Genomic DNA, 26,982 nt, shown 5'->3' with positions numbered 1-26,982 from the left:
GAGTTTATTATCTAATTCTTTACCCTTTTGTAAGGAGGGAGGTATGAGCAGTTCCTTCGACTTGTAAAAATTGCCCTATTAGTAAATTGTCCTGTAATGATTTTAGATTGTCACTCCCAAAACTTAATAGGAATTTATGTCTGTTGGTTTTGAGAACATGTGAGTGTTGATCTTGCCATCGTTTGCTGAGAATTCAAAGTCAAGAAATGTCACAAAGTTCATACTAATACTCATGGTGCAATATAAATGTAGGCCTTTGTTATCTACGCATTCATGGAAACGCCCAGCTTCAGTTTCAACGCCTTCAGTGACTAAAATATAATCTACAAACCTTTACCATATTTTGATGATAATTTTGAAGTTTCATAACTTTGAATATGAATTTGTATTTCAAATAAAGGATATAAAGTTTTGCCATAGTTAAAGCACAGGAACAAACCATGCCAGTGCCTACTATCTGTAGATATAAGCCATGTTTAAATTGAAAATAGTTATATTTTTACTACTAGAGTGGCACCGTTGATTGACCATACCACACACTTATTGCATTCACAATCACGTTTATACAGGAGTTGCTCAATCACTCCTATGGTCACTTCTTGCAGGATGTTGTTGTGTAATGCTTCAGCCTCAAACAAGAGCATTATTTGGGAAGTAGGATCAAACTGTACAACAGTGTGAGAAAGTGTCACCTTTTGTGTGGACACCCCCATTTCTTTGCTGAGTAGAATTGCTGATTTTGATCTCTGTACACTGGAGCATTGCTGTTCAGGGCCCAGTGTATGTGCTCTGACCCTAAACCATGGTACAGGTATAATTGACTAACTCCTAATTGGTATATTTCATTCCCTGCAAGGCCATAGAATATGGTGTATGAAACATTCAAGGAAATATAAAAGTTAAATATTACATGGCTTCAGGCCTACCTGTGTAGCCTAACTCCTGCAGCTTTTATACCTGCAGGCAAAATTTGTTGACAGGAAAGAACCCTACATTTGTCAATTAAGAGTCACCCCTAAGAAGGGCTGGTAGCCCACAAGGTAGGGCGCCTAGTGTTTAAAGGTGGTACATGCCTGAATTTAATGTTGGCATATACCTACAGTGGCTGTCCCTTAAAATCTATTTTCAATGTTAGATGCTGTAGCTATGCTGAGTCCTACTATCTCTGGATTGGGAAAAATACTGAAATAACTTAAACACTAGTTTTAATGTTTATTAAACATTAAGCATACATTCCAATGGTGATTTCAGATTTTAATAAATATTTCGGAAAAGTGGATTTAAGGAAGTTACACCATACCTGCCTGGGCCTTCAATAGACTAATTGGCATTAGCCTGCTGACAGATGGCTCAGACATTACTTCCCCCTTCATGAGATGTGGAAACTCCTCTCAGACCAGAGCTCTAGAGAGGAACAGTGGTTTATGCCATTGCCCATGAAGACCTGGGTATGTGACAGATACCACTCAGGAGATGCAGCTAGGGAAGGTCCAGAAACTTCAGTAACTTGAAAGAAACCAGGATGAGGCCTCCCCATTCAAAGTATCATGTAAATGGAGAGGTGAGGAAGAGGAGCATTTGATGTTGGGTTTCTTGTATTGCTTCCTTTACTGTCCCCCATATTTCACTCTGTTGTGTACCCTTCCCTCTTTTTCCCTCCACCCTTCCGATCTTAGTCAGCATTGCCAGCCCCACCCGTCAGCTTTTGTAGGTGGGAGTATGTTTTTTGTTTTGTTCCTAAAACTCAATAAAACAGAGTTGAACTATCAATAAGAGTCAAAACAGTATAGGGAACAATAGAAAAAAATATATTGCTCTCTTTCTTGGCCTTAGTACTCATGCCTTTAGTAAGCAATTAAGACTTCTTGTTGATTAGAAGGATGCACGTGTCACCTATGCCTGAAATCACACCTTCTGTAAGTAGGTGACACCCATTGGTCAGCGTCAATGTGTCAACCCTGGCAAGTGGTTGCCTCTGACCTGCTTCACAAGTGCACTTTCCAGTGAGTGTACGTGGCTGAACCTACACAATGAGCCCCTTTAAGTAAATTGTGGAGAAGGGGCTAGGTTTATTTGGATGTTTGTATGTTATTTATGGAGCACAAACATATCTAGGATCAGTGCAGTGCTCTACAAGAGACAGCACTGGAGTGCAAGTTTAGGTAGAGAAGATGATTTGTGGTTGTTACCCTCTAAGAGAGTCAATAGTCCTGGCAGGGGCGGCTCCTCCGCTTTGGCGGAGAAGCGTTGTTCTCCCGCCAGCAGCAGCAGGAGGTGCAAACCTTTAAAAATAAAAGGATAATAAACAATGTTTATTATCCTTTTATTTCTAAATGGGTGGGGCCATGGGGTGACGAGCAGTGAGGGAACTGCACAGAGCACTCCCCTCATTGCGCATGTATGTTTTGGCCGGCCGTCTCGGGCCGGCCAAACACACATGCACAAAAGGGCTCTCTCCAACCTGGCACTGTGTTGCTGAGTTGGGGAGAGCCTGCACAGGCTCCCAGTCTGCGCTGGAGCGCCCAGCCGGGACACCCCAGCCAAACATAACGCTGTTCTGAGCAGCGTCATGATTAGTGCACGGCAGGATAGGAGCCTGTGCTTGCAGTGCAGCAGAGAGTGACGTAGATGTTTGGGTGTTTATTTTCTTTTATTGTTTATTTTTGTTTTATTCCCCGCCACCCACCACTTTTTCAAGTCGCCAGCCGCAACTGAGTCCTGTAGAGGGCTGTGGCAGTTCAGGGCCTTTAACAAACAAATGGATTGCTGGAAATTCACTGATAAGTTTACATGAAGTAAATAGGCATATGTTGGGTGGAGACCCATTTCCATATCTATGTAACATCTAAGTACACTCTGCTCTTTCTGCAGCTTTCTGCCTCCGAACAGATATCGTACAGATTGTGGCCCAAACAATGAGATTATACAGCGGCTCCATGGATGTACAGTTGGAAGGCTTTCGCGTGCTGAAGGATCTCACTGGACAAGGTACAAGCCTTAGTAGAGATCTATTGGATGAAATGAAAATTGAGAGTTTTGTCACCACACCAAGGCTTACTAAAGCCAGGAGGGATAAACCAAAGTCTGTCATATTTCAGTTTCTCCTCAGCAGCTCTGTAGTAATACCTTTTACACATAATACCCAATTTCCAAAACAGTAGATTGGGTAATTTTGTTTAATTACTCATCTGAAAATTAGATCATTGACATTCTGTTGCTAGTGGTTAACAAATTAGATAGATAGTATTTCATATAAGCTGGCACTGTCACTAATTTCACTCTTGTACACTTTATTTCAGTTTCTTCCCTTGTGTGATGCCTTTCGGCTTCCAGGTTGGGATGAGGAACATGTAAGATCTTCTAGAATATTGACCATATATATGTCACACCAGTGCCTACATTGTTCTGCCTCATTGTTTTGGGAACTCAGTAGTGCAGATAGAATATGGCACATTTCTAAGCATCGCACAGTGGCACACAGATATGTGGAAGTATTAGCATTAAAGTTGAGCCAAGAATCATCGCAGAGCCTTTTGCTTCTATGCCAGCATTTTTTTCTAACAAAGGGTGATGTTGAACTACATTCATTACCATTGTCACTACCTATTGAATACTGCCTGATTTCCTAAAAGCATGATCAGGGATGCGCCTAGCTGGTGTCTCCTTAGCAGGATAATGGAAAGATCAAGCAGGGAATTTCTAACCCATTGAGAAGTGTCTTTGTATGATTGCAGGTAGGCATAGAGAAGCTGGATAAACTAGATTTCAAACATGACACACCTGTAGAAATGTATGACATTTTGTCTCTACTCATCACCTTAGAATCAAAACGTTTCACCTGTACAGTGGTCATAAGGCTGGCAGTGCTGCAGGAATAACATGGAAGCAACAATGATGGAAGCAGCATCACTATGGGGGTCATTATGACCCCAGCGGTGAGTGGTTATGTGACAGCGGTACCGCCAACAGGCTGGCGGTACATACCGCCACATTATGAGAATGGCTGGGTGTCTGCAGCCAACCCGCCACTTCACTCAGACCGCCATGGGTGTAGCAGCCGCCGGGCCGGAGATGTCAGTCTCCAGCCCGGCGGCCGGCATTTTGAGCCTGCCTACCACCATGGTTTCCGTGGCGTTTGGTGACAGGGAATTCCCTCCCTGTCACTGGTAGGCGGCTCCCCCACCCCCCTCCACACCCAACTGATGCCCCCCACCCCCTCTCCATCCAAAATCCCCCCCTTCTGATGCTCTCACCCCCCCTTCTGATCCTCTCACCCACCCCATACACGCACATACCTGCAGACACGCACCACGCATACACGCACCAAGCATACACCCACTCACTCATACTGGCATACACGCATTCATACACGCATATGTCCAGTCATGCTCGAACACATTCTTACACACATTCACACTGACATGCAGACACGCACTCACTTTACCATTCTTACATGCGTTCACACACATGCATACACCCACGCAAACAACACTACACACACAGACGCATTCATGCACAGTCACACATTCATGCACACAACCACACACAACACCCCGACCCCCACCCCACCTGTCGGAAGCCTAATTTACCTTCTTCCAGGTGGTCTTCCGGCAGGGAACGGGAAGGGGCGCTGCTACCGCCAGCAGCGCCCACCAGATGAACACCACCAGGCCGTATCACAGGTCATGATACGGCTGGCGGCGCTCAACTGGTGTGGCGGTGCTGGTGGTAGCAGCGCCAGCTTACCACCTTCCGCCAGTATGATCACTGCCGGATTTCCGCCTTTCTTGTGGCGGACGTTCGGCAGTGATCATAGTATGGTGGACGGATGGTAGCCATGGTGGCGGTATTTTGGCGGCCGTCACCGCGGTGGCAGTTTTTTTTTTACCACCAATGACATAATGAGGGCCTATGTCTTTCATCACATGTGACATTAGCAAAATGAGCCTAGTAGCTGATCATTTATTGCTTTCTTCCTTACCAGTTCTAGAAGAAGGCCTGGAAGATGACATACTGACCAGTGAAGAACTAATCAGTGCCCTACTAGAAGCCATCCGAACTTTCCCCAGCAGCGTTGAGCTGCTCACCATGGCATGTCAGCTGCTCATGATGGTGTCCGGTAGTGGTAAGTGATCTGCTCATTCACTCTTCCTTCTTTGGTAGACTGGTCTTATATTTGAAATCAACGACACTTTTATTCAGAAACCTAAGAAGGTTGTCACCTTTAGACAGACATCACATGAAATAATAGCAGGCTTCAGTGATATCCCATAAGACTCAACACATCACAGTGGACTAAAGAACACAACAGAGCTGAATGCTGAGTCCAAGGAATTGGCAAACAATGTTCTATACAACACAAAATCAGGGCAAATGACATCACAAAATGGATGAAACACATCCTAACAGACCCATTGATCTTACAGTGTAGCTGAGGGATGAAAGCTGAGGGATGTCATCATATTTACAATGAATTTGCTGTAGTGTTCAGTGACATCACTGTACTGGACTGAATAGCATCATGAAGGGCTCTATGACATCACTGTATGCTTCAGTGACATCACAGTAGATCACAGCAACATCATACCTGGACTGTATAGCAGTTCTTAGGGTTCACTGACATCATTAGAGGGCTCCACAATATCACACTAAGGTTAAATATACCAAACAATGTCTCTTAGCTGTAAGAGTAGAGATCAGTGACATTACTGAAAACTGACTGGACATTTCTGTTTTCATACAATGCTTGTTGGAAAACTCATTATATTTTTGTCATAGCCCTTCTTTTCTGAGCCATGACGCTGGGACAAGAAATGTCTCCTGCATGGTCCACAGCTATGTACACATGCCTTGAGTCACCCAACTGCATGTGGAACTGCAATCCTAACTTTTTACCAGCCCAGCTAACACTGAGCATGCATTCTGCATCCAAGGCCTATTTATGCCAATGATAGGGTGCAAAAATGATTCTGTGACCAGGAGGAGTCCCCTAAGCGAGCCCTCTTTTGTTGACTTATGTCTAATGTCTGTGCCTTGGGTTGTTAATGGAATGGAGTGGTGGTAGCATATTGACTGTTGAGAGTTTTTAGTCCTGAACAGGCCTCCTTCCTGTGTCAGAAAAGAGTGTGGCCTTTCAACCCCACTAGGGTAAAAGTTCCAGTTCAGTCTGCCCCCCCAGGACTGTTCTGCTGACATTCAGTGTGTGTCAAGTGCATTTATACATTGTGTATGTGCTTCATCTAGCTTACAGGAAGACTCTGCTCAACCTAAAGATGTTTGCTGGGACCAGTGGGATACATTTTGGGTGGCCTGTTGGTCACAATTTGCCAAGATGATGGATGGATCCAGCTTCCACAGAAAGTAGAGGTCTAACACTTGCATTCCTGTGGCTGGAGGGACTCGGACTCAGACACTGACACCGGGACAGTGGACAGAGGGTTAGCCTTTGGAAATTCTCTGATGACCTTTTTGCAAGGGATTGCTGGTCTGATTTTCTTGCAAACTGCTATTTGGTAGATGGTGCTGGAGAGGTGGGGGGTGAGTCAGCAGATTCTGTTGTTAAGGTGAGGAAATGTCTAGGCTGGGCCTGCCATTTTTTTGTCTCTGATTGCTCATGGCTGTCATCAGATTTCCTGAAGTGGCAGGCTTGTTGCATTTAATTGTGCCCATAGTTTGGATATTCTTGCCCAGAGCCCACATCATCACTGCCTTGTGCGAGAACAATTTGTAAAGCATCGACCCAAACCAGTTCCAGGACCTTCAACAGTCGAAAGTGATACTTCTATGTTTTCCTCGACTAAGGAAGCAAGTTCCCAGCAAAGAACCCGAAAAAAGTGTCTGTGAGACCACCAGACTCTTAGAGATGAGAGGACCTGAAGTCTACTGGAGAATCTATGAACCTTCCTAGAGTATAGAGGCCTGCTTGCTCAAAGAGGGAAGGAGAGTACCTGACCATGCAAGTGAAGCCCAACTGTGTTCTTGGTGTGTGCAACACCAAGAAGAAGCTTTCTGAAAAAAGGGACAGTCAACTGGACCAACCAGTGTTCTAAGGGATTATTCAGTTTCCCAGAGCATGATTCTGTTGGTGAACTGCATCGATAAACTGTGAAATATGGATCATTGTGTTGTCTGTCACCCCTACAAGAAGGACTGCTGTTGCTGATGTTTGGCGCCACCTTGGAAGAGGCATCACTGCCAAAGCAGGGGATCTGCCCTTGAGTCTGCAACTGCTGAAGAAGACAAGCACCCAGCAGACTGGCCTAGGGGCCTATCATTGCCAAAGCCAATCACCCTCCACACTGGCCTGGGGGTCACAACTGCCAAAGCACAGCACGCGCAGGCTGGCTTGAAAGCCGCAACTGCCAAAGGAGCCAAGCATCACACTGCGTGAAACTTACACCTGTGCCTAAGCATGCTCAAACTAGATTTGTACAGAGGTCAGCACAGAAATTGGGGGTCACCGTAGAGTATGGCTAAGGGTACATAGTGGATGGGTGCTTCATTAAGAGCCTGTGGGTGAGCTCATATACCCATGTAGTTGTACCCTCATCATATTATGTATTATTGCATACTGCTGTGGTGTTAATGCACTTTCCTTTCCTGAAAAGACATGCGTTGGGTTGGACAATGATTTATTGCGTCTGTTTGAGTGTTGAATTCTGAGTCTGTGGCCCCACAGTACCCCTAACTCCGTCAGAGGCCTCGGACTGCTAACCCTCAGCACCCGAGAGTCAAGTCTTGAAAGGACGTACATGGCTCACTTTGCAGAGCCATATTGTACAGGCCTTAGGTCAGCAGTGGCAAAGAACCTCACTTACTGTGATTGTGGCCCAATGCCCCTGTCTGCCCCATACCCTCTGAGCGGGGTCGGACAAACTGCAGGAGCTGCAAAGTGAGAAGTCCTTGAAGGACCTGTGGATGGTCTTATTTTGTTACCCTTTGTAAAGTTATGTGGATGTTATCTTGATTTTACAGGAGTATTTTAATTTGTGATTATTCTCCTTCACACTGCTTTTAGGTAACAAATAAATATTACGGGCCTGATTTAGATCTTGGCGGACGGGTTGCACTATCTCAAACGTGACGGTTACTCTGTTCGCTGTATTACAATCTCCATAGGATACAATGGGCTCATAGTACGGCCAACGGATATCCACATGTTTGTGATGGAGTAACACCCTCCGCCAAGACCTAAATCAGGCCCTAAATCTGTTGCCCTCAGACCGTTATCACGGCGCTTCATTCCATCTAAATGCACAATGCTAACGAGATGTCACTTTGGGGGACTTTTGTGGAAAAGGGGGTGGGGCACGTTCATGACCTGAGGTTGGGCTGAGGTAGAGTTGTATAGCCATGCTGGGTATCCCTGAGGAATTGTTCCCTCTCATTTCTACTGAAATGAAAAAGCAAAGGAGAGAAAAATGCCTGAAAACTCAGGATCCCTCTCCATCAACAGGTAAAAAGGGTATCACAGAATCCCCTACCCACCCTGCCATTCAGGATACCATTCCTGTGGTGGGAGAAACCTCTCCTAGGGTGGCACCTGCTCCAAGGGAATCATCAGTTGGCAAAACTGTACTCCCTGAGGGGGAAGTACCTCTCTGTGGGATAACTAACATTGGTGAGAAAAAGAACACCATTTTAGTTAACATGGAGCATCCCTCCAACCCTCCCAGAGAAACTTTAGTGCAGAAACCCTGCACTGCCTCACAACACTTAGGACAGCAGCCCTGCCCTAGTGTGGAGCTCATAGGACAGCATCCCTGTCCTGCTCCAACTCAAGAGAAACAGCATCCCTGTTCTCTCTTCCAGCCATATGGACAAAGTTTTTGCCCAACTATGGCTTTACTGAGACAGCATCCCTGTCTGGCATTCTCATCACTAGAAATAGGTCCAGTGGACAATTCCCACTGTTCTAAACTAAAACTTACTGATAGAAACTCTGAAAATATATCTTCACATTTTTGCTTAGCTAAAAAAAACTTCAAACAGGGTGGTTTACATCCCCACAGGGAAGTAACCATATAGTGGATGATAAAGGGAGTAACCAGTCTATTGCAGAGCTACTCTCTACTTATCACCACTTAGACAATAAAGTCTCAACTGGCCAAGGTTATTGTCCTTCGTTTGGGGGGGGGGGGGGGGTTGTGTGAGAAAGTAGCCTCTTTCTAGCCTTGTTACCCCCACTTTTGGCCTGTTTGTGATTATATGTCAGGGTGTTTTCACTGTCTCACTGGGATCCGGCTAGCCAGGGCCCAGTGCTCATAGTAAAAACCCTATGTTGTCAGTATCTTTGTTATGTGTCACTGGGACCCTGCTAGCCAGGACTCCAGTGCTCATAAGTTTGTGGCCTATATGTATGTGTTCCCTGTGTGATGCCTAACTGTCTCACTGAGGCTCTGCTAACCAGAACCTCAGTGGTTATGCTCTCTCTACTTTACAAATTGTCACTAACAGGCTAGTGACCAATTTTACCAATTCATATTGGCATACTGGAACACCCTTATATTTCCCTAGTATATGGTACTGAGGTACCCAGGGTATTGGGGTTCCAGGAGATCCCTATGGGCTGCAGCATTTCTTTTGCCACTCATAGGGAGCTCTGACAATTCTTACCAAGGCCTGCCGCTGCAGCCTGAGTGAAATAATGCCCACATTATTTCACAGCCATTTTACACTACACATAAGTAACTTATAAGTCACCTATATGTCCAACCTTCACCTGGTGAAGGTTGGGTGCTAAGTTACTTCGTGTGGGGGCACCCTGGCACTAGCCAAGGTGCCCCCACATTGTTCAGGGCAAATTCCCTGGACTTTGTGAGTGCGGGGACACCATTTCACGCGTGCACTATACATAGGTCACTACCTATGTATAGCGTCACAATGGTAACTCCGAACATGGCCATGTAACATGTCTAAGATCATGGAATTGTCACCCCAATGCCATTCTGGCGTCGGGGAGACAATTCCATGATCCCCCGAGACTCTAGCACAGACCGGGGTACTGCCAAACTACCTTTCCCGGGGTTTCACTGCAGCTGCTGCCAACCCCTCAGACAGGTTTCTGCCCTCCTGGGGTCCAGCCAGGCTTGGCCCAGGAAGGCAGAACAAAGGACTTCCTCAGAGAGAGGGTGTTAAACCCTCTCCCTTTGGAAAAAGGTGTCAGGGCTAGGGAGGAGTAGCCTCCCCCAGCCTCTGGAAATGCTTTGATGGGCACAGATGGTGCCCACCTCTGCATAAGCCAGTCTACACCGGTTCAGGGATCCCCCAGCCCTGCTCTGGCGCGAAACTGGACAAAGGAAAGGGGAGTGACCACTCCCCTGACCTGCACCTCCCAGGGGAGGTGCCCAGAGCTCCTCCAGTGTGTCCCAGACCTCTGCCATCTTGGAAACAGAGGTGTTGCTGGCACACTGGACTGCTCTGAGTGGCCAGTGCCATCAGGTGACGTCAGAGACTCTTTCTGATAGGCTCTTACCTGTGTTGCTAGCCTTTCCTCCTTCTTAGGTAGCCAAACCTCCTTTTCTGGCTATTTAGAGTCTCTGCTTTGGGGAATTCTTTAGATAACTAATGCAAGTGCTCATCCGAGTTCCTCTGCATCTCTCTCTTCACCTTCTGCCAAAGGATTGACTGCTGACTGCTCAGGACACCTGCAAAACCGCAACAAAGTAGCAAAGACGACTACTGCAACCCTGTATCGCTGATCCTGCTGCTCTCTCGCCTGTTTCCTGGTGGTGCATGTTCTGGGGGTAGCCTGCCTCCTTCTTGCACCAGGAGCTCTGAAGAAATCTCCCGTGGGTCGACGGAATCTTCCCCCCTGCAACCGCAGGTAACAAAAGACTGCATCACCGGTCCTCTGGGTCCCCTCTCAGCACGACGAGCATGGTCCCTGGAACTCAGCAACTCTGCCCAAGTGATTCCCACAGTCCAGTGACTCTTCAGTCCAAGTTTGGTGGAGGTAAGTCCTTGCCTCCCACGCTAGACTGCATTGCGGGGTACCGCGTGATTTGCAGCTGCTCCAGCTCCTGTGCACTCTTCCAGGATTTCCTTTGTGCACAGCCAAGCCTGGGTCCCCGACACTCTAACCTGCAGTGCACAACCTTCTGAGTTGTCCTCCGGCATCGTGGGATTCCCTTTTGTGTCTTCGGGTGGACTCTGGTTCACTCCTCTTCCAAGTGCCTGTTCCGGTACTTCTGCGGGTGTTGCCTGCTTCTGTGAGGGCTCCCTGACTTGCTGGCCACCCACTCTGTCTCCTCATCCAAGGGGTGACATCCTGGTCCCTCCTGGGCCACAGCAGCATCCAAAAACCCTAACCACGACCCTTGCAGCTAGCAAGGCTTATTTGTGGTCTTTCTGCGTGGGAACACCTCTGCAAGCTTCTTCACGACGTGGGACATCCATTCTCCAAAGGGGAAGTTCCTAGTCCTCTTCGTTCTTGCAGAATCCACAGCTTCTACCATCCGGTGGCAGCTTCTTTGCACCCTCAGCTGGCATTTCCTGGGCATCTGCCCTCTCTCGACATTGTCGCGACTCTTGGACTTGGTCCCCTTGTTCCACAGGTACTCAGGTCCGGAAATCCACTTTGGTTGCATTGCTGGTGTTGGTCTTCCTTGCAGAATTCCCCTATCACGACTTCTGTGCTCTCTGGGGAATATAGGTGCACTTTACACCTACTTTTCAGGGTCTTGGGGTGGGCTATTTTTCTAACCCTCACTGTTTTCTTACAGTCCCAGTGACCTTCTACAAGCTCACATAGGTTTGGGGTCCATTGGTGGTTCGCATTCCACTTTTGGAGTATATGGTTTGTGTTGCCCCTAGGGAACTCAGGCCGCCCAGTAGTTGTGCTGCGCTCTACTCCGCACCAAGAGCTATTGTCTAGAAGGCCACCGCACGGACAGGGAATTGTGCCCACCACCCTATCGGCTTGAGCCTCGAGCCCTCCAGCTGCCCTGGAGTAACCGACAGGGTTAGGGGCAGTGCTTTAAATGGAAAAATAGAAGTGAAGGTACTCTGTATCAGAGTACCTGCTTGTTTCTGAGAAGTTCTGTTACTCTCCAATTAAAAGTATTACGGTTTTCTTGAGATATGCCGGTACTCTCCATCTCAAAATAAAAAAGTGCCGGTACTCCGTACCGGAGAGTACCGGCCCATTTAAAGCACTGGTTAGGGGTACAGAGACACCGCCCTGTCGCCACTGGGAATCACTGCCCAAGGTTGAGACACTAACACTACCTCAAGGTACCTGCCCTGGCAGTCAATCTCGGGGCCACTGCGTTGGCCCTCCCATGGGGACTCATATTGAGACAGTATGCAGGGGCACCGGAGACCCCCACACCCGCAGAGTGACTTTGCGGTTAAGACTGCAGAGATTGGTCTACGGCTGCTGTACAAGGTGTCTTCACCCAACACAATATCATCCTGCTCCATAACACCGGGTGAGGAGGAACCCTAGGGAGGCAAACCAGTAGGCCGCAGGGAATACAGAGCCAACCAGCGGTGAATTCTCTCACGCACCCCGCCCCCTCCCCGTTGCCTCCCTTATAGTAAGGTAAAGGACACACGTGATACCATGGAGTTACTAGGTGCGAAACTGGAGGACTTTGAGGGGCGCTGGAGGCACAATCACATTTGCTGAGTGCCAGAAGGGGCCGAGAGACCCACAACAGCCCTCTTTGTAAGAAGACATCATCCTTAAACTGCAACCACGTGGTCTCTCCATATACTTTTCAGTGGAAAGGGCACACAGGGTCCCGGGTACTCCCGCTGAAGCCAGGGGCCCCTCCACACACAATCATAGCCCGGATCTTCAATTACAGAGATCGAGGCGCTATCCACCAAGTGACAGGCCGTGCCCCGCTGATTCACATAGGCAGTGCAACCAGATTACACCCTAAGGGTACAGCGCCTTCTCCGCAGTTTCACGGAGGTAAAACGAGCTCTCAGGGAATGTGAACTGAGATACTCAGTGCGATTCCCGCCGCACTTGAGATTGATAGCAGAAAGAAATACTTGGTATTCCATCACATGAGAAGCAGCAAGGGAGAGGCCGGGGGTCTGCCATCAAATGGGTCGGCAGCACCAGAAGCAGAACCACCAGAACATAACTCCACAGCGATATGGTCACAGAACCAGGACGGGTCTGAGGAGGACCCTTACCTGCCCAGAATATGGATCCATCATCACTATCGCTGAAGGGGCACCGAAGAGGCAGCTCAGTAGCTGCACTGGCCGGGGACTCAGACAGACTGCCCGAGACAGAGGGAGGTGACTGAGACAGGCAGCAGGTAACAAGAAACTCCTTTTCAAGAAAGGGGATCCAGGTGGGGGACAGAACCGAAGGACCACTGTTCTCCATTGTTTAAACCAGTTAAAGGGCGACAGGCACTCTGGAAATTTGGGGAGGCAGGAGGTTCTAGTCCCGTCATGCTGGGAGGGGGGAGTTCTGGGGAATCCTTGTTTGTTCACCCTTGAGTTACGGAGCACACACTTCATACATTACAGGAGATGCACTGAGTGTCCCTCTAGGACCCCAGGCATTGGCCCGCGAGATTGCGAGGGGCCCAGACACATACCCCAGCACCCACCATGACAAACATACATAGGGTTGTGTCACCTATCACACTTCTATCATGGATCGTTAATGGATTAGGTGACAAAATCAAGCAGAGAGTAACCCTGGCATAGCCCTACTAGAAGAAACACACTTGACAGGGCACTCCTGTAAGATGCTTGACAGATGGGGCTATAAATTAGTCGCGTATGCAGGATACACAAGAGGATCCAGGGATGTAGGATTTTTAGTTTAGAAAAAGCTACCGTTAGCGATCCAGCAGACCAGGCCAGATGCCCATGCCAGCTTTGTGGCCTTAACTGGGAAATGGGAGGGACAGACTGTCAACATCTGCTCTGTGTATGTTCCACCATTCCTAAATGAAACCATGCTTTGAGATCTAGGTAAACTCTTGGGCTTGCCAGAGGGGAGATTGATCATTGGAGGGGAACTTTACATTGACTGTTTGTGATACCCGTGGCCTTCTGTCTCCTAGACTAACAAAGGCCCTTTATCAGACTTACTGAGAGCTAGATGGCTAACAGATAAATGGTTTGTGCTCCACCCTCACAAACAGCAGTTTACTTTCCTTTTTGGGGCAAATGTTAGTATGTCCTGCATAGATTACATTTTCACAATAATGCTACACATTCATCTCTTTACAGAAGTACATCACTTAGCTCTGGGCATAACAGACCATTCCCCTCTAGTGGCAATGATGGGAGCAGGAACGGACCTCCTGCAGGGGCCTACCTCCCTCAATCCCTGGTATCGCAAACTGCCCAAGATCAAGGAAGAGCTATAGTCAGATACAGACATTACTTTACTGAAAGCAACCAATCAGTTGACTCCGCCCAGACAATATAGGAGACCTTTAAGGCAGTCATTCGGGGACACGCATTTGCCACTGTAACGGGACAAAAAAAAAGAAGAAAAGCATGCCTAGAAAAACTGGAAGAACTTCGGATCCTCAAGGGGACCAGACAAAAGACGCAACTGCTGACTCTACACATAGGCTCAGACGTAAGCAGCACAAATAGAGACATGAAGACAGACGCAGCACGACTGAGCCATAAGGCAATGCAACACCGTGTCCATGATATGGGGAAGAAGGCCAATAAACTACTGGCTTGGTTAGACAAAAGAGATCAATTAAGTAACTGTGTATTAGAGCTGTGCACACCAACAGGAGACTTAGTGCTTGACTGTCGGCAGATTTCTAACACATTCGCAGCTTACTATCCCCAAATATACACTGCCACTGTGACAGCTATGGTGGGGGAAACAAGAGAATTCCTAACTGATATCAAACTGCCAAGTGTGTCAGAAGAGGACCGACAGGCCCTTGATGATGAGATTATGGAAGCTTTGATTGTGGTTGCAATACAGGAACTATCCTCGGGTAAGGCAGTTGGCCCAAACGGACTCCCAATTGAATTATATAACTGCTATGTACAAAACTAGCCCCACACCTCTTAAAAATGTTTCTAGAAAGTAGATGCCTGGGGACCCGAGAGGTAGCAGTGGTGTTTGCCCTTGATGCACGTATGGCCTTCAATTCTATTAACTGGACCTGCATGTTTAAAGTTTAGCTAAAGCTGGGCTTTGGTTTGGGATTCTTCAGGTGGATACACTGGTACTTTTAAGGGTCAGTGGCAGTCTGGCACAGACCTGCCTCCACGGGGGCAAGAGGTGGGGATGCCCCTTGGCTCCATTAACATTTGCCCTAACATTGGAACCCCTCGAGCCTTCATTAGACCCATCAGTGGGAGGAAATTCTACTGTACATATCAGACCCAGAGCTGATGCTGAATAGACCAATGCAAATATTCCAAATTTACAAAAACCATTCTGGATACACTATCAACTAGGGTAAATCCCAGATTTATGTCTTGCAGGGGCAACCGCCTCACTTGCCTAGAGACTGCCCAGTGGAGCTAGTGACCGAGGGATTCCAATATCTGGGGATATACATCACAGGGAACCCAATGCTCTTTTACAACAAAAATCTACTACCACCCCTCAAGAGGTTGAATCACGATGTGCACCACTGGAGGGCACTTCCATTGATACTGCTGGGCAGAGATTCCCTTTTTCAAACGATGGCCCTACCAAGGTTTCTCTGCATACTGAAAAACACACCCTATTCTGTACCTGATACCTACTTCAAGGCCACTGATAGTGAGGTGGCGAAACTGTTGTGGAATGGAGGTCCAGCCAGAATAGCGCAAAAACACTTAGACAAGGATTGCACAATGGGGGAAGTGCATTGCCCTTTTTTCAAAAATATTACTGGGTGGCTCAATTAACCAATATCAATGGTTGGGTCTTCGGTTCTCCAGACAACCCGGCCTATTACATGGACAGGCTGCACTTACAGCTGGGAGGTTACCTTAGAGTGCTGTATGCCCCCCCGACCAGGCCAGCATCAAGGGCCGACAGGACATAGTAATACGTCTATGGCACAAAACCAACAGGCTCCTGGGGTGGACAGACAAGCTGACGCAATTCATGCCCTTATGGGACATGGTAGTGCTAGGACTACTGGGAGATCAACCCAGGTTACCAAAATGGGACCTCCTAGGTATTTCCATGGTCGTAGACCTATGGAACCAGGGAGAGGGTCTGTCTTTCCCAGAGCTACAAAGAGAATACCCCCCTGAATATTACAGATATCCAGGGATGTGGAATTCCTATAGCCCGACGCTCGGGACATCTTGTTTGGGGTCAAGGGCAACAAGTTTTTATGTTTACTTTGTCCTTGGGACAAGTAGGCCCAACCCTCTGCAGCACAAACCCTTTGGCTGCCTGTTTAAAGAGAGTGGAACTCTCTGCAGTTGAGGTAATGTGTTTCCAAAAGATAATGCTGTTCGAGCTTGTATTTATGGTTCATTATTTGAAAGCCTTCATTATTAGGGTGAGTGCTGTAAATAAATGTTTTAAGGTCACACTTCACTACTGACGTTGGTTCCAGTACAAAACAAAAAAACGTGTATACACATGTTTGAAAAGTTTAGGCTATGAGGCTAAGTATAATGCTCCCAGAATGCTCTCTGATTAGATGCAAATGAAGTGTCATATAGTAAAATGTTTTGATGCATGCTAGTATTTCCCAAAAATATTTCTAATGGAAAATCAGTGTAACCATTTTCAACACGATTATGGGAAGCATGAAAATAAACAAACACTGACAAAGCCAACTGATCTGACATATTTTTATAAGTCTTTTAGTTTCATCAATGCGTGTCTTGTTTTTGTAACACTTTATTGTTGTGGGAGCTACCAGGCCCTCAACATTGTAACAAACACTGGCAAAAAAAAAAAAAAAAACGTTTTTGAACTCTAAAAGCACACGTTGCCACCAGTGGCATAACAAAGGCCCCGCAGCCGCCCTCCAGGGGGCCCCTTCAGCACATCACCTGCCCTGAGTGAGTCTGGAGAGGGGGCTCCTCCATGTTAATTGCAAAGGGGCACCCTCCAGTTTCGTTACGTCACTGATTGCCACTGTAGTTCCTGACACTGAACAAAACTACTTTGTGTGCCAATATGCTTCTTGTGGAAGAGCAGAATGCGATCACTCACAGTAAAGCCAGCCGAAAGGGAGAGAAATAGAAGTTTAATAAAAACAAAATGTCTTTGTTAACACCAGACCTAATTAGGGACCAAGACCCACATGTATGTAGCTTTTTGCATGTCGCAAACAGCGACTTTCGCTGTTTGCGACGTGCAAAAAGCACATTGCGATGCACAAACCCAGTTTTGCGATTCGGTAACCTGGCAAACCTCGCAATTAGGAAGGGGTGTTCCCTTCCTGTTTGCGACTCGCAGTGCAATGTAGGAATGTTTTGCAGGCGCAAACCAATCGCAGTTTGCACCCATTTCAAATGGGTGCTAACACTTTCGCAAAAGGGAAGGGGTCCCCATGGGACCGCTTCCCCATTGTGAATGTCACTGTAAAAAAAAATTCAGAGCAGGCAGTGGTCCTGCGGACCACTGCCTGCTCTGAAAAAATGAAACGAAAACGTTTAATTTTTCATTTTTGTAATGCATCTCGTTTTCCTTTAAGGAAAACGGGCTGCATTACAAAAAAAATAAAAAACTGCTTTATTGAAAAGCAGTCACAGACATGGTGGTCTGCTGTCTCCAGCAGGCCACCATCCCTGTGAGGGCCGCCATTCGCAAGGGGGTTGCAAATTGCGACCCACCTCATGATTATTCATGAGGTGGGCATTTGCGAAGCCCTTGCGAATCACAGATGGTGTCAGGGACACCATCCTACATTCGGATTTGCGAGTCGCAAATTGCGAGTCGCTCTGACTCGCAATTTGCGGGTCGCAAATCTGAACCTACCTACATGTGGCCCCAAATTCTTAAAGAAAGTCACAAAAGTGCACCCATGGTATATGTCGTACCCCTATAAAATATTTGTGAACTGTATTTTAGCATGGGTAAATATGTATGTGTAGATTTGCTCATGTGAAAATCTATTGAGCATTTGCAAGTTCATTTTCCCTCCAGCCACTTTCTTCCCAACCCTGGAAGAAGTTCTAATTTTGCCATTGTCAGGAGTAAATGTCCAACCTTTCTTAATATGGGAAAATATTAGAGAGAAGCTGGTGAAAATCTTTAAAACATGCAGGTTAGTAGGTTTGCAGACTCAAAGGCATTCCAGCCCTGGAACTATTGCTTACTGCTTCCTCCAGCCCCAGTATGCAGATCTGCAGAAAGGTGGCAAAATAAGGAAATTGCTACAGTAGGGATTGAAACTGCAAGTATTCAAGCCCTACTGTGATAGTAGCCCTGGCATAATCAGAGAGGCTATTATCAGAGCTCTTACATAATGAGATTACTGCCATAATTTGGCGCCACACTACATGGCACCAAAGGGACAAGTAGATCTTTTTACAGGACAAGTAGATTTGAGAAGCTACCTGTCCCCTGGACAAGTAGATATTTTAATAAATTCCACACCCCTGGATATCTATAAATCAGACACGCCCCCAACACGGAAATACCCCAAAACACACACCATCCGGAATCGGTGCCCTTGGAAGTCCGTCTACTGGATGAAAACATGTGGCGCAAAGCCACCTCACTAACATACAGGAAATTAATACACAACTCACCAGACACATTGGCACAGCTGCATGTCAAATGGGCATACGATCTAGGGGACATAGCAGATGACGAATGGATTGAAACCATGGCCTCCCCTAGAGAAGTTGCTAGTAGAGCAGGTTTCCACCTTGTACAATTAGAAATATTACACTGCGCCTGCTACAGCCCAGTAGCACTGTCCAAAATGGGTAGAGGGACAACGACCATCTGCAGGAGAAAGTGTAACCAGGTGGGCACTTTTTATCACGTGATTTGGGACTTTTTCAAAAATACCAGTCTTTTGGGGCAAGGTGATGGAATGTCTAAATGAAGTGTTGGGGGCCTCCCTCGCCCTGGAGGCGAAGTGGTGTCTCTTGAACAAATGGAGGGAAGAAGTACTCTCTCAAAAGCCACGGGTGTGGGCAGCACATGGCCTAGCAGCCACAAAGCACAAAATTGTCAAACTGTGGGGGGGGGCGGAACACGTGCCACCACCAGCTAAGTGGGGTAAGTATATAGAATGGTGCATGCTGGCAGAAAAGAATGTTTATAAAAACTGAGGATGTCAGAGGAAATGGGACAAAGTCTGGGGGCCCTGAAATGTCGACAGAGGCAATGTGTGTGATGTCTCAGAGACACAACTATCTAACACCTCTGTTCGAAAGGACCGACACATAACTTTGATTTATATAGCAGATCAAAGGAAGGAACAGGGGGGGGAAGATCAACTAACACAATACACTTGAAAGATGTGAAGATTGTAATTTGTGCTCTATGTTCTTTTTCTTTAAAAGTTTAATAAAAAAGATTCTTAAAAAAAACTAACCCTGTCATGGTCTCCTCTAGGGCTGCCTCATATCTCGGAAACAGTCTGTCCAACTTTCCCTTGTGGGGTGAACAGGCACCTTGAAGCATCCGTCCACAGTGGAATGAAGCATATCATCGTTTTTCAGTCAATGAATGTTAATAATTGTGGACTTGTGGGTACCAAACAAGTAGACATTCTCTAAACCTTCATTAATTGGCCTGATTTAGATTTCGGATGCCAGGTTACTCCATCACAATGGTGACGGATATCCGTTCACCGAAATATATATCCCTTACACTATAATGGAATTTATATTTCAAAGGATGGGCTATCCATCACCATTGTGATGGAGAAACCCATCCTCCGAACTCCAAATCAGGCACTTAATCCTTCAAGATTTGGAGGTGAAAATGTCTGGTAGAAAACCTCTATGGTTCTAAGAACAAAATGTGCCAAGGGTTGTAATCCAAGTACTTTACCATCCCGAAGAAGATATGGACACGAGGCTTTAATAATAAGTCTATGTTGTTGACTCAGTCGTGGAGCTGCTATTTCAGCAGTGATGTATGATGCTTCACTCCTAGCTTCCATTGTTGAATTTGAAAGTATGAAAAATGAACCTTTGTACATTTGGATGTATCAGACAAAATTATCTCCGCCATATGTGCCTCTCAAGGGATTCTCCCAGGAAATTACACAAATGCAATGGCTATGTTTACTCATTTGCCTTTGTAAGGTACTTAAATTGAGGCATTCTTATATAACATTTTGCCCTACATTTAATTTGTGTCCTCTGTAAGAAGCAAAATGGATTTGTGTGGGCATTGCTTGCCAACCATAGTCATGTAACTTAATTCAGGTTTTTAAGACTTCTTTGAAAAACAAGATTGAGAAGCACCATTTTGATGGGCTTCTCAATCAGAATCTTGTTAAGGTTTCTGCTCCTCAATATGACTAGAACCTTGTTTTTATCTTGTTAATGCATAACATATATATATAACTGATAGCTTCCAGTAACAGGGATATGTTATCTTGGGTGGCAGCCTTTTTGATATCAAGCACTCCTACCAAGGCAAATCTTCAGTCTTCAAGGTCATTGGAAGAACCTTAGATAGTCTTTCAAAAGGATAAAGCTGCCCTTTGACACTCCCTTCCTGTATTCTGAACTTATTTATAATATTTTATTTAAATCAAGAACTTGTCATCCTGCATTTGCAGTTTAGAATCTATGCCAAGTGCTTCTTTGGCTGAAGAAATCATTCTCAATCCAAGTATCTCGTGCTCTGATATTTTACATGGAAAGTATGAAACCTCTCTGTCTGGCTCAACCTCTTTTATTTATAGTGGTCGCTCCAAGCAACTAAACTGCTAAAGCCACTATTGTAGGGTGGCATTCTATTGCATTTCTAAATCTTATGGCAGCAGAGGAGCTCGAATTCCTTAAGGACGTCATGCCTATGCCACCACAGCAAAGTCAGCATCTATGTCGAGACGGGCCACTCACCTGAAAAACAGGATGTCTGCAGGGGCAATGGTATGCCCTGACCTCCTGGAACACTTCTTGGCACTTCCTGGTGGACACAGAAACCCCGCCAGGTGTCCCAAAAGGAAAGGGGGAGTGGAAGAGTAAGAGACAAAACACTGCCATGTCTTGCCGGTCCAGCCAGGCACCCTGTATCTTTGGGGGCAGGTTGTGGTTGACAGAGTGATAGTCGAGTTAGTGCACTCAACTTCATTGAAACTGAATCTCTCTTTCTGATATGGGCACGGGAGCGGTAGAAGAACACCGGGATGCTCCAGCACTTTTCTTGGATAATAAGAACTGTTAGCACAATTACTAACACTGCATTACCAAAAACCAAAACTGAGTACCATAACAATAAGTACTGCAACACTAGGGCTGGCTTCATAGAGATTCACTGTTGCACACTACAATTACAACTGTGGTTGCATTTATCATGCATAAGAGAGCCAAACAAGGGCTTTAATTATATCACATATAACTTTCCTGCATACATAGAGTTAAACTAAAAGGAACAAAAACAATCCAAGAAGTGCAAATGTCGACTCTGGGTTTAAACAGTTAGGGTGGCACAGTTTGGTTTCACTGTGTGTATGAAAAACCCTTCAAAAGCAAATTCTTCAAATCTGAAACACAGGCATGAATGGCACAATTTAAATCCAAGACTTATGCTATTAGAGAACGAAAAAATCACGTAAATGCTCTTTTAAAATTCCACTGTCACTTTTAGTAGTACTTGTGCTCAAGCAGATTTCCTGAAGCACATTTAGGCAAGTAACTACAATAATAATGTAGAATGTTCAGAAATGTATTTGTCTCCTCAAGATAAGCACTCTTCCAAAATACAAGATCTGAAATACACCAGCTGTTCTAGGAAAGCGCGGCGCTCAAAGAACAAACTCCCTGGAAAATACTAGTCACTTAGCTGCAGTCTTTTCCGGAGTGCTGAAGAAATGCCTGGTGTCAGCTGGTACAGGAACAAAGAAAAGAATTGCCTCAAAAGTCCTGAATACGAGGATGACAACAGGGGCTGGACTGCCAAATCAGATGCTGAGATCAGGAAGCAAAACAAAGCCAAGCAGTGTGGCATGCTTCACTCTGCTATTTATAGCCAATCAGGAAAGTAGTTGAGTTTCCACATGTAGATGAGTCACCACCCAATTAGAAGCACATGTCTACACCTGCTCACATTAGCAAACAAACATTGATAAAAACCAACTGTGTAACACAACATATTATGTTTACTTAGAAACATGAAGGTTTAACCAAGAACAGAGATATAATGTAACCCTAATCCCTGGGGATGCTGACAGATAACGCAGGAGGCACCTTGGGGATTCCTGACATCTGGCCTTACAAAGACCTGTCCCAGTTGCAGACATTTGTGGGATAACAATGTGGGTTACTTTGCATACTTTCTACAAGTGATACTTTCTTCACACATACTCTAGGAAAAATGTATACTTTGCCTAGGAACTTCTGTGCAATGTATTTGCTCCAAGCCTGACTGGGTGTATGCAGCTTTGTCTTGCAGCAGGCTTTATTTTTAGCTGTGAAGCCAGTTTGCCCAGCCAGCTGGACAACAAGGGAGAACCGGATGTATGTTAAGAAAATATTTTAATGGTAATCCTGATAATCTTAAATTACTGAACATGCACCAAGCCATCACCTCCTCCAGAACAGGTACCCAGCCATCACCTCACACAGCATATCCACCATTCAGATACATTTTCCTTCCATCATACTCCCCCCTCACATTGACAATTGATCCCATTCTATCACACTTTGTATTTTTTGAAACATTCCCACATCTTTTTCTTCCTTCTGGAGTAGTGATGATGCCTCTAAAGTTGTTCTCAAAGCTCACTGTATTCTTCTCTTTAGAAGCTGCTGCGGAGATGCTGGCCAGAGCTGGGGTGGTGTCGGATGTGCTGCAGATCCTCTCTTGCTTCCCTGAGAACCGAGACGTCTGTCTGTCCTGTTCTGGTGCCCTGTGGAGCTTGGCAGCGAGCGGTGAGTGAGTGCGTGGGTCAAGCAAGGCGCTAGCTGTGGGGCTGCATGGAAGTAATATCATCTAAGCTGAGTAATGTATAGACCCAAACTCAGGGATATCATTTCTGTTATGTAGTGAATTTGATACTCCGGGCAGATTGTACAAAGAATGCTTTTAAGGTTACCTAGTACAGCTGCACACCACTGTTATCAGTGGGGATCATTCCTCCCTTAAGCCGTGACCAGATTCGGGCAGGAGATAAAAAGTGGCATGATTGTCATACTCTACACGTCTGTTCTACATTAAGGGCCAGATGCAGGTAGGTTTAAAATTGCGACTTGCAATTTGCGAGTCCGTGCGACTCGCAAATTGCAAGTCACAATTTGCTATGCAGAAAGGTGTCTCAGACCTATTAATGAGGTGGGTCGCAGTTTGCGACCCCATTGCGAGTATGGGCACTCACGGGGATGGTGGCCTGTTGGAGACAGCAGACCACCATGTCCGTGACTGCTTTTTAATAAAGCAGTTTTTTTTTTCCATCTGCAGCCCGTTTTCCTTGAAGGAAAACGAGCTGCACTTGGAAAAAAAAAAAAACCTTTAGTTTCGTTTTTTTTCAGAGCAGGCAGTGGTCCATAGGACCACTGCCTGCTCTGAAAAAATATTTTTCTTCCCATTCACAAAGGGGAAGGGGTCCCATGGGGACCCCTTCCCGTTTGCCACTGGGTTACCATCCACTTCAAGTGGATGGTAACTGCGATTTCAAATTGCATAGCATTGCGAGTCGCAAATAGGAAGGGAACACCCCTTCCTATTTGCGAGTCGGAAATGCATTTTGCGCGTCGGATCCGACTCGTAAAAAGCATTTCTGCATGGCGGAGAGGCTTTTGCGCCTCGCAAACGGCATTTTTCGCCGTTTGCGAGGCGCAAATCCTTTCCTACATCTGGCCCTAAGAGTCTTGTGGAACACAAACATTACCATCAGCAATATTACAAATCAAGCTAATGACATTCAGAAAATCACAAAGTTGAAAAATGCAGTTTAGAAATATAGTTGGAATTAGTCTGTTTTAAATGACTTTTTATAGTAAAGTAAAGGTGATAGAGTTGGTGTTAGACTACGCTGGTAGCCCAGAGAAAGATTGTTTTATTTTTTTCAGAATTCCTCAATTTGGGTTTTTCAGAAAGAGTATATGCTTTCTTCAAGAATTTTTAATTGTGGGCTCTTTATAGAGTGCTGTCCACAATGCAGTTTCTAAACAAAACCTGTCATCTTAAATGTAAGCCAACCCCTATTGGTAGCAGGTGGAGATGTATGAAGATCGGTGACATACTGGAATGCATGCTTCCTGTTGTTAAAGCTATTGCATCATAATAAACCTTCTTTAAAGTCACTGATGAGGTTTTCAGAGATTCAGCTGCCTCAGCGGTAAAACCTGGACTGGACCGGTGCCTGCAAAATTATTATATCGCCTACGGAGGGATGTATAAATTAATAAGATGAAGCGAGAATAACTAATTTACCAGGAATGCCAAAGGGTCTGGTTAGTTTTTCATGCTATATATTTGCTTGGTACAGAAATCTGGCCAGTTCCCTATAGGTAAAGGTGAATCCCTTCTCTTTCGCCCAAGGGGTCACAGGATTTGATCTTTATCTTATTTCCTTCCATCTCTTGACATGTTCCTCAATATGCCCTAAGGCCAATCAAATAATTCACAAATGTCATATTAGTTCCAAAAATAGGTCAAAGGTAATCTCCGTTGTGCTTATATTTCTACACCTGCAGTGATCTCCAAGACCATTTGTTTCACACTACACATCAGTATTCGCCATTTTGAAATGTCCTTTACTTCATTTGCATCAAATGTGGATGGCACTGAAATGAAATGTGATGTTCCAGAAGATAAAAACCATTATCAGCATTGTTTGGCCTACATGATTATTTTCTGACACAATAAAGTTGTGTTTTAATATATTTCTCTTTAAGAAATTAATTAAACAATAGGTAGAATGTTTATACAAAGTTCCACACTGAATATGGAATCTTGAGAAAATACCTTGTCTGTTGAAGGATCGCACTGTGGGGTTCAGACGTTTGTAGCTTCTGGAAATTCAATAAATGTATCATCCTTTAAGAGAATTCCCTTCTTTTCACTTACGACTCATTGACCGTTACAGCTCTTGATGTGACAGTTTCTCAAGAACTACAGTGAAGCCCCAACAAGGCAAAATTCTACTCTGCATTTGTGTAAAAAGGCACTTTTTCTCAATAACACAGCTCACCATAACATCATCTAATGTGATAGGAATTGATGCCCCATGTTTGTGCTGGAGACCAGCAATGAAACGCCTACATGAACTGCACTTCTGGCAAACACTACCTACTTAATTAGCAGAAAGGTGGTATTCTAACTGACTCTTTTTCGGGGTTGCATCATGTTTGATATTGTATTGTTTGGATAGGGAATTTCTTACAGTAGTGTCTAATAATGGTGCAATTGCTTGGATTCACTCATGTCCATAAATTTGATGTCGTAGGCCAATAAAGGCACCTACTTGTCTGTGACATCAGCTATCCTTTTTTGGACATCTCCAGTGTGAGGAATCAGACTTCTCTTCATTGATATGACAATTGCTACTAGATTGTTACAGGGTAGTTACCTTAGAAATATGTGCATTTCTCAAGGGTGGAGCAGTACTCATCCAAAGGCGTCAGGATTTAAGCTCTAGACGCTTCTGGAAAACACTTGGGCGCTCATTACAACCCCTGGCGGTTGGCGGAGAAGCGGCGGTCTTACCGCCAACAGGCTGGCCGTAAATTTTTTGGAATTATGACCATGGTGGTTACCGCTATGGTCATCCGCCACTTCTCCGATCCGACCGCCAGGGCTGAGACGACTGCTGGACTGGAGACCTGGGTCTCCAGCCCGGCGGTCGTCACAATACCGCCGGCGGTATCATGACCCGGCTGACCGCCATGGATTTCATGGGGTTTGGAACCGCCATGAAATCCATGGCGGTGAACACTATCAGTGCCAGGGAAAAATTCCTTCCCTGGCACTGATAGGGGTCTCCCCCACCCCCAACCCTGAGTCCTTCCCCTACACCCCCCACCACCCCTGCCACCCCCAAAGGTGGCAGGACCCCCCTCCCCACCCCTACCCCCAACATTACATTACACATTCACACCTGACACGCACGCAGGCACCACCAACACACATACCCGCACACACACACACCAACATACATGCCAACAGCCACACACACAGTCATATGCACACACCCACATTCAGACATATACGCACACATCCATACAGACATACATACATACAGACAGACTGACACGCACTCATTTCCAAACACACAACACCCCCGCATGCATGCATGCACTCACACACCCCCTCTACAAACACACACGTACACCCCCATGCACGCACACAACACACAACACGCCCCCTCCCCTAACGGACGATCAACTTACCTGGTCTGTTGATCCTCCGGGAGGGGACGGGATCCATGGGGGCTGCTCCGCCGCCACCACACCGTCAACAGAACACCGCCACGCTGAATCACAGAACGTGATTCGGTGGGCGATGTTCTGTTGACGTGGCAGTGGAGGTGGAGCAACCTCCACTTCCCCGCCGCCCGCCAGTATGGCTGCTGGCAGCTCTCCGGCCGGAAAAGGACAGAGGGCTGCCAGCAGTCATAGTACCCAGAGCGGAAAACCGCCACCACTGGCGGTCTTCAGCACGGCGGTCCCTCGGCGGTCTTGTCAAAAGACCGCCGAGTTCGAAATTACCCCCTTTGTGCTTTCCAGAAATGTTATATCCACAAGACATGGTAATGAAATGTATTACTAATGAGAACCACTTTTTGTCAAATGGGAAGTGTCTTTCGGTCAAAAAATGCAAATTCATTGTTTGCGCAATCTACCTCAGAAAAACCCTTTATGTCGTTCCACTCTAATGGGAGGTGGAATAAGACCAATGTATCCTAAAACTGAATACAGCTTGGTGAC

General features: G+C 46.0%; 1 protein-coding gene across 1 annotated transcript in view; it reads left to right on the top strand.

Moving 5' to 3' along the window:
- Nucleotides 1-26,982, top strand: part of STKLD1 (serine/threonine kinase like domain containing 1) — a 193,346-nt gene that overhangs the window by 68,153 nt on the left and 98,211 nt on the right. The window contains exons 13-15 of the mRNA XM_069241796.1: nucleotides 2,872-2,988; nucleotides 4,985-5,125; nucleotides 22,858-22,986. Coding sequence (XP_069097897.1) covers nucleotides 2,872-2,988; nucleotides 4,985-5,125; nucleotides 22,858-22,986 — 387 coding nt within the window. The remainder of the gene's footprint in view (nucleotides 1-2,871; nucleotides 2,989-4,984; nucleotides 5,126-22,857; nucleotides 22,987-26,982) is intronic.

Source organism: Pleurodeles waltl, chromosome 6, assembly GCF_031143425.1.
Source record: "Pleurodeles waltl isolate 20211129_DDA chromosome 6, aPleWal1.hap1.20221129, whole genome shotgun sequence".
NCBI classification, from domain to species: domain Eukaryota; kingdom Metazoa; phylum Chordata; class Amphibia; order Caudata; family Salamandridae; genus Pleurodeles; species Pleurodeles waltl.
Note: the sequence above shows the minus strand (reverse complement) of the source record. Positions and strands in the feature narration are given on the sequence as shown.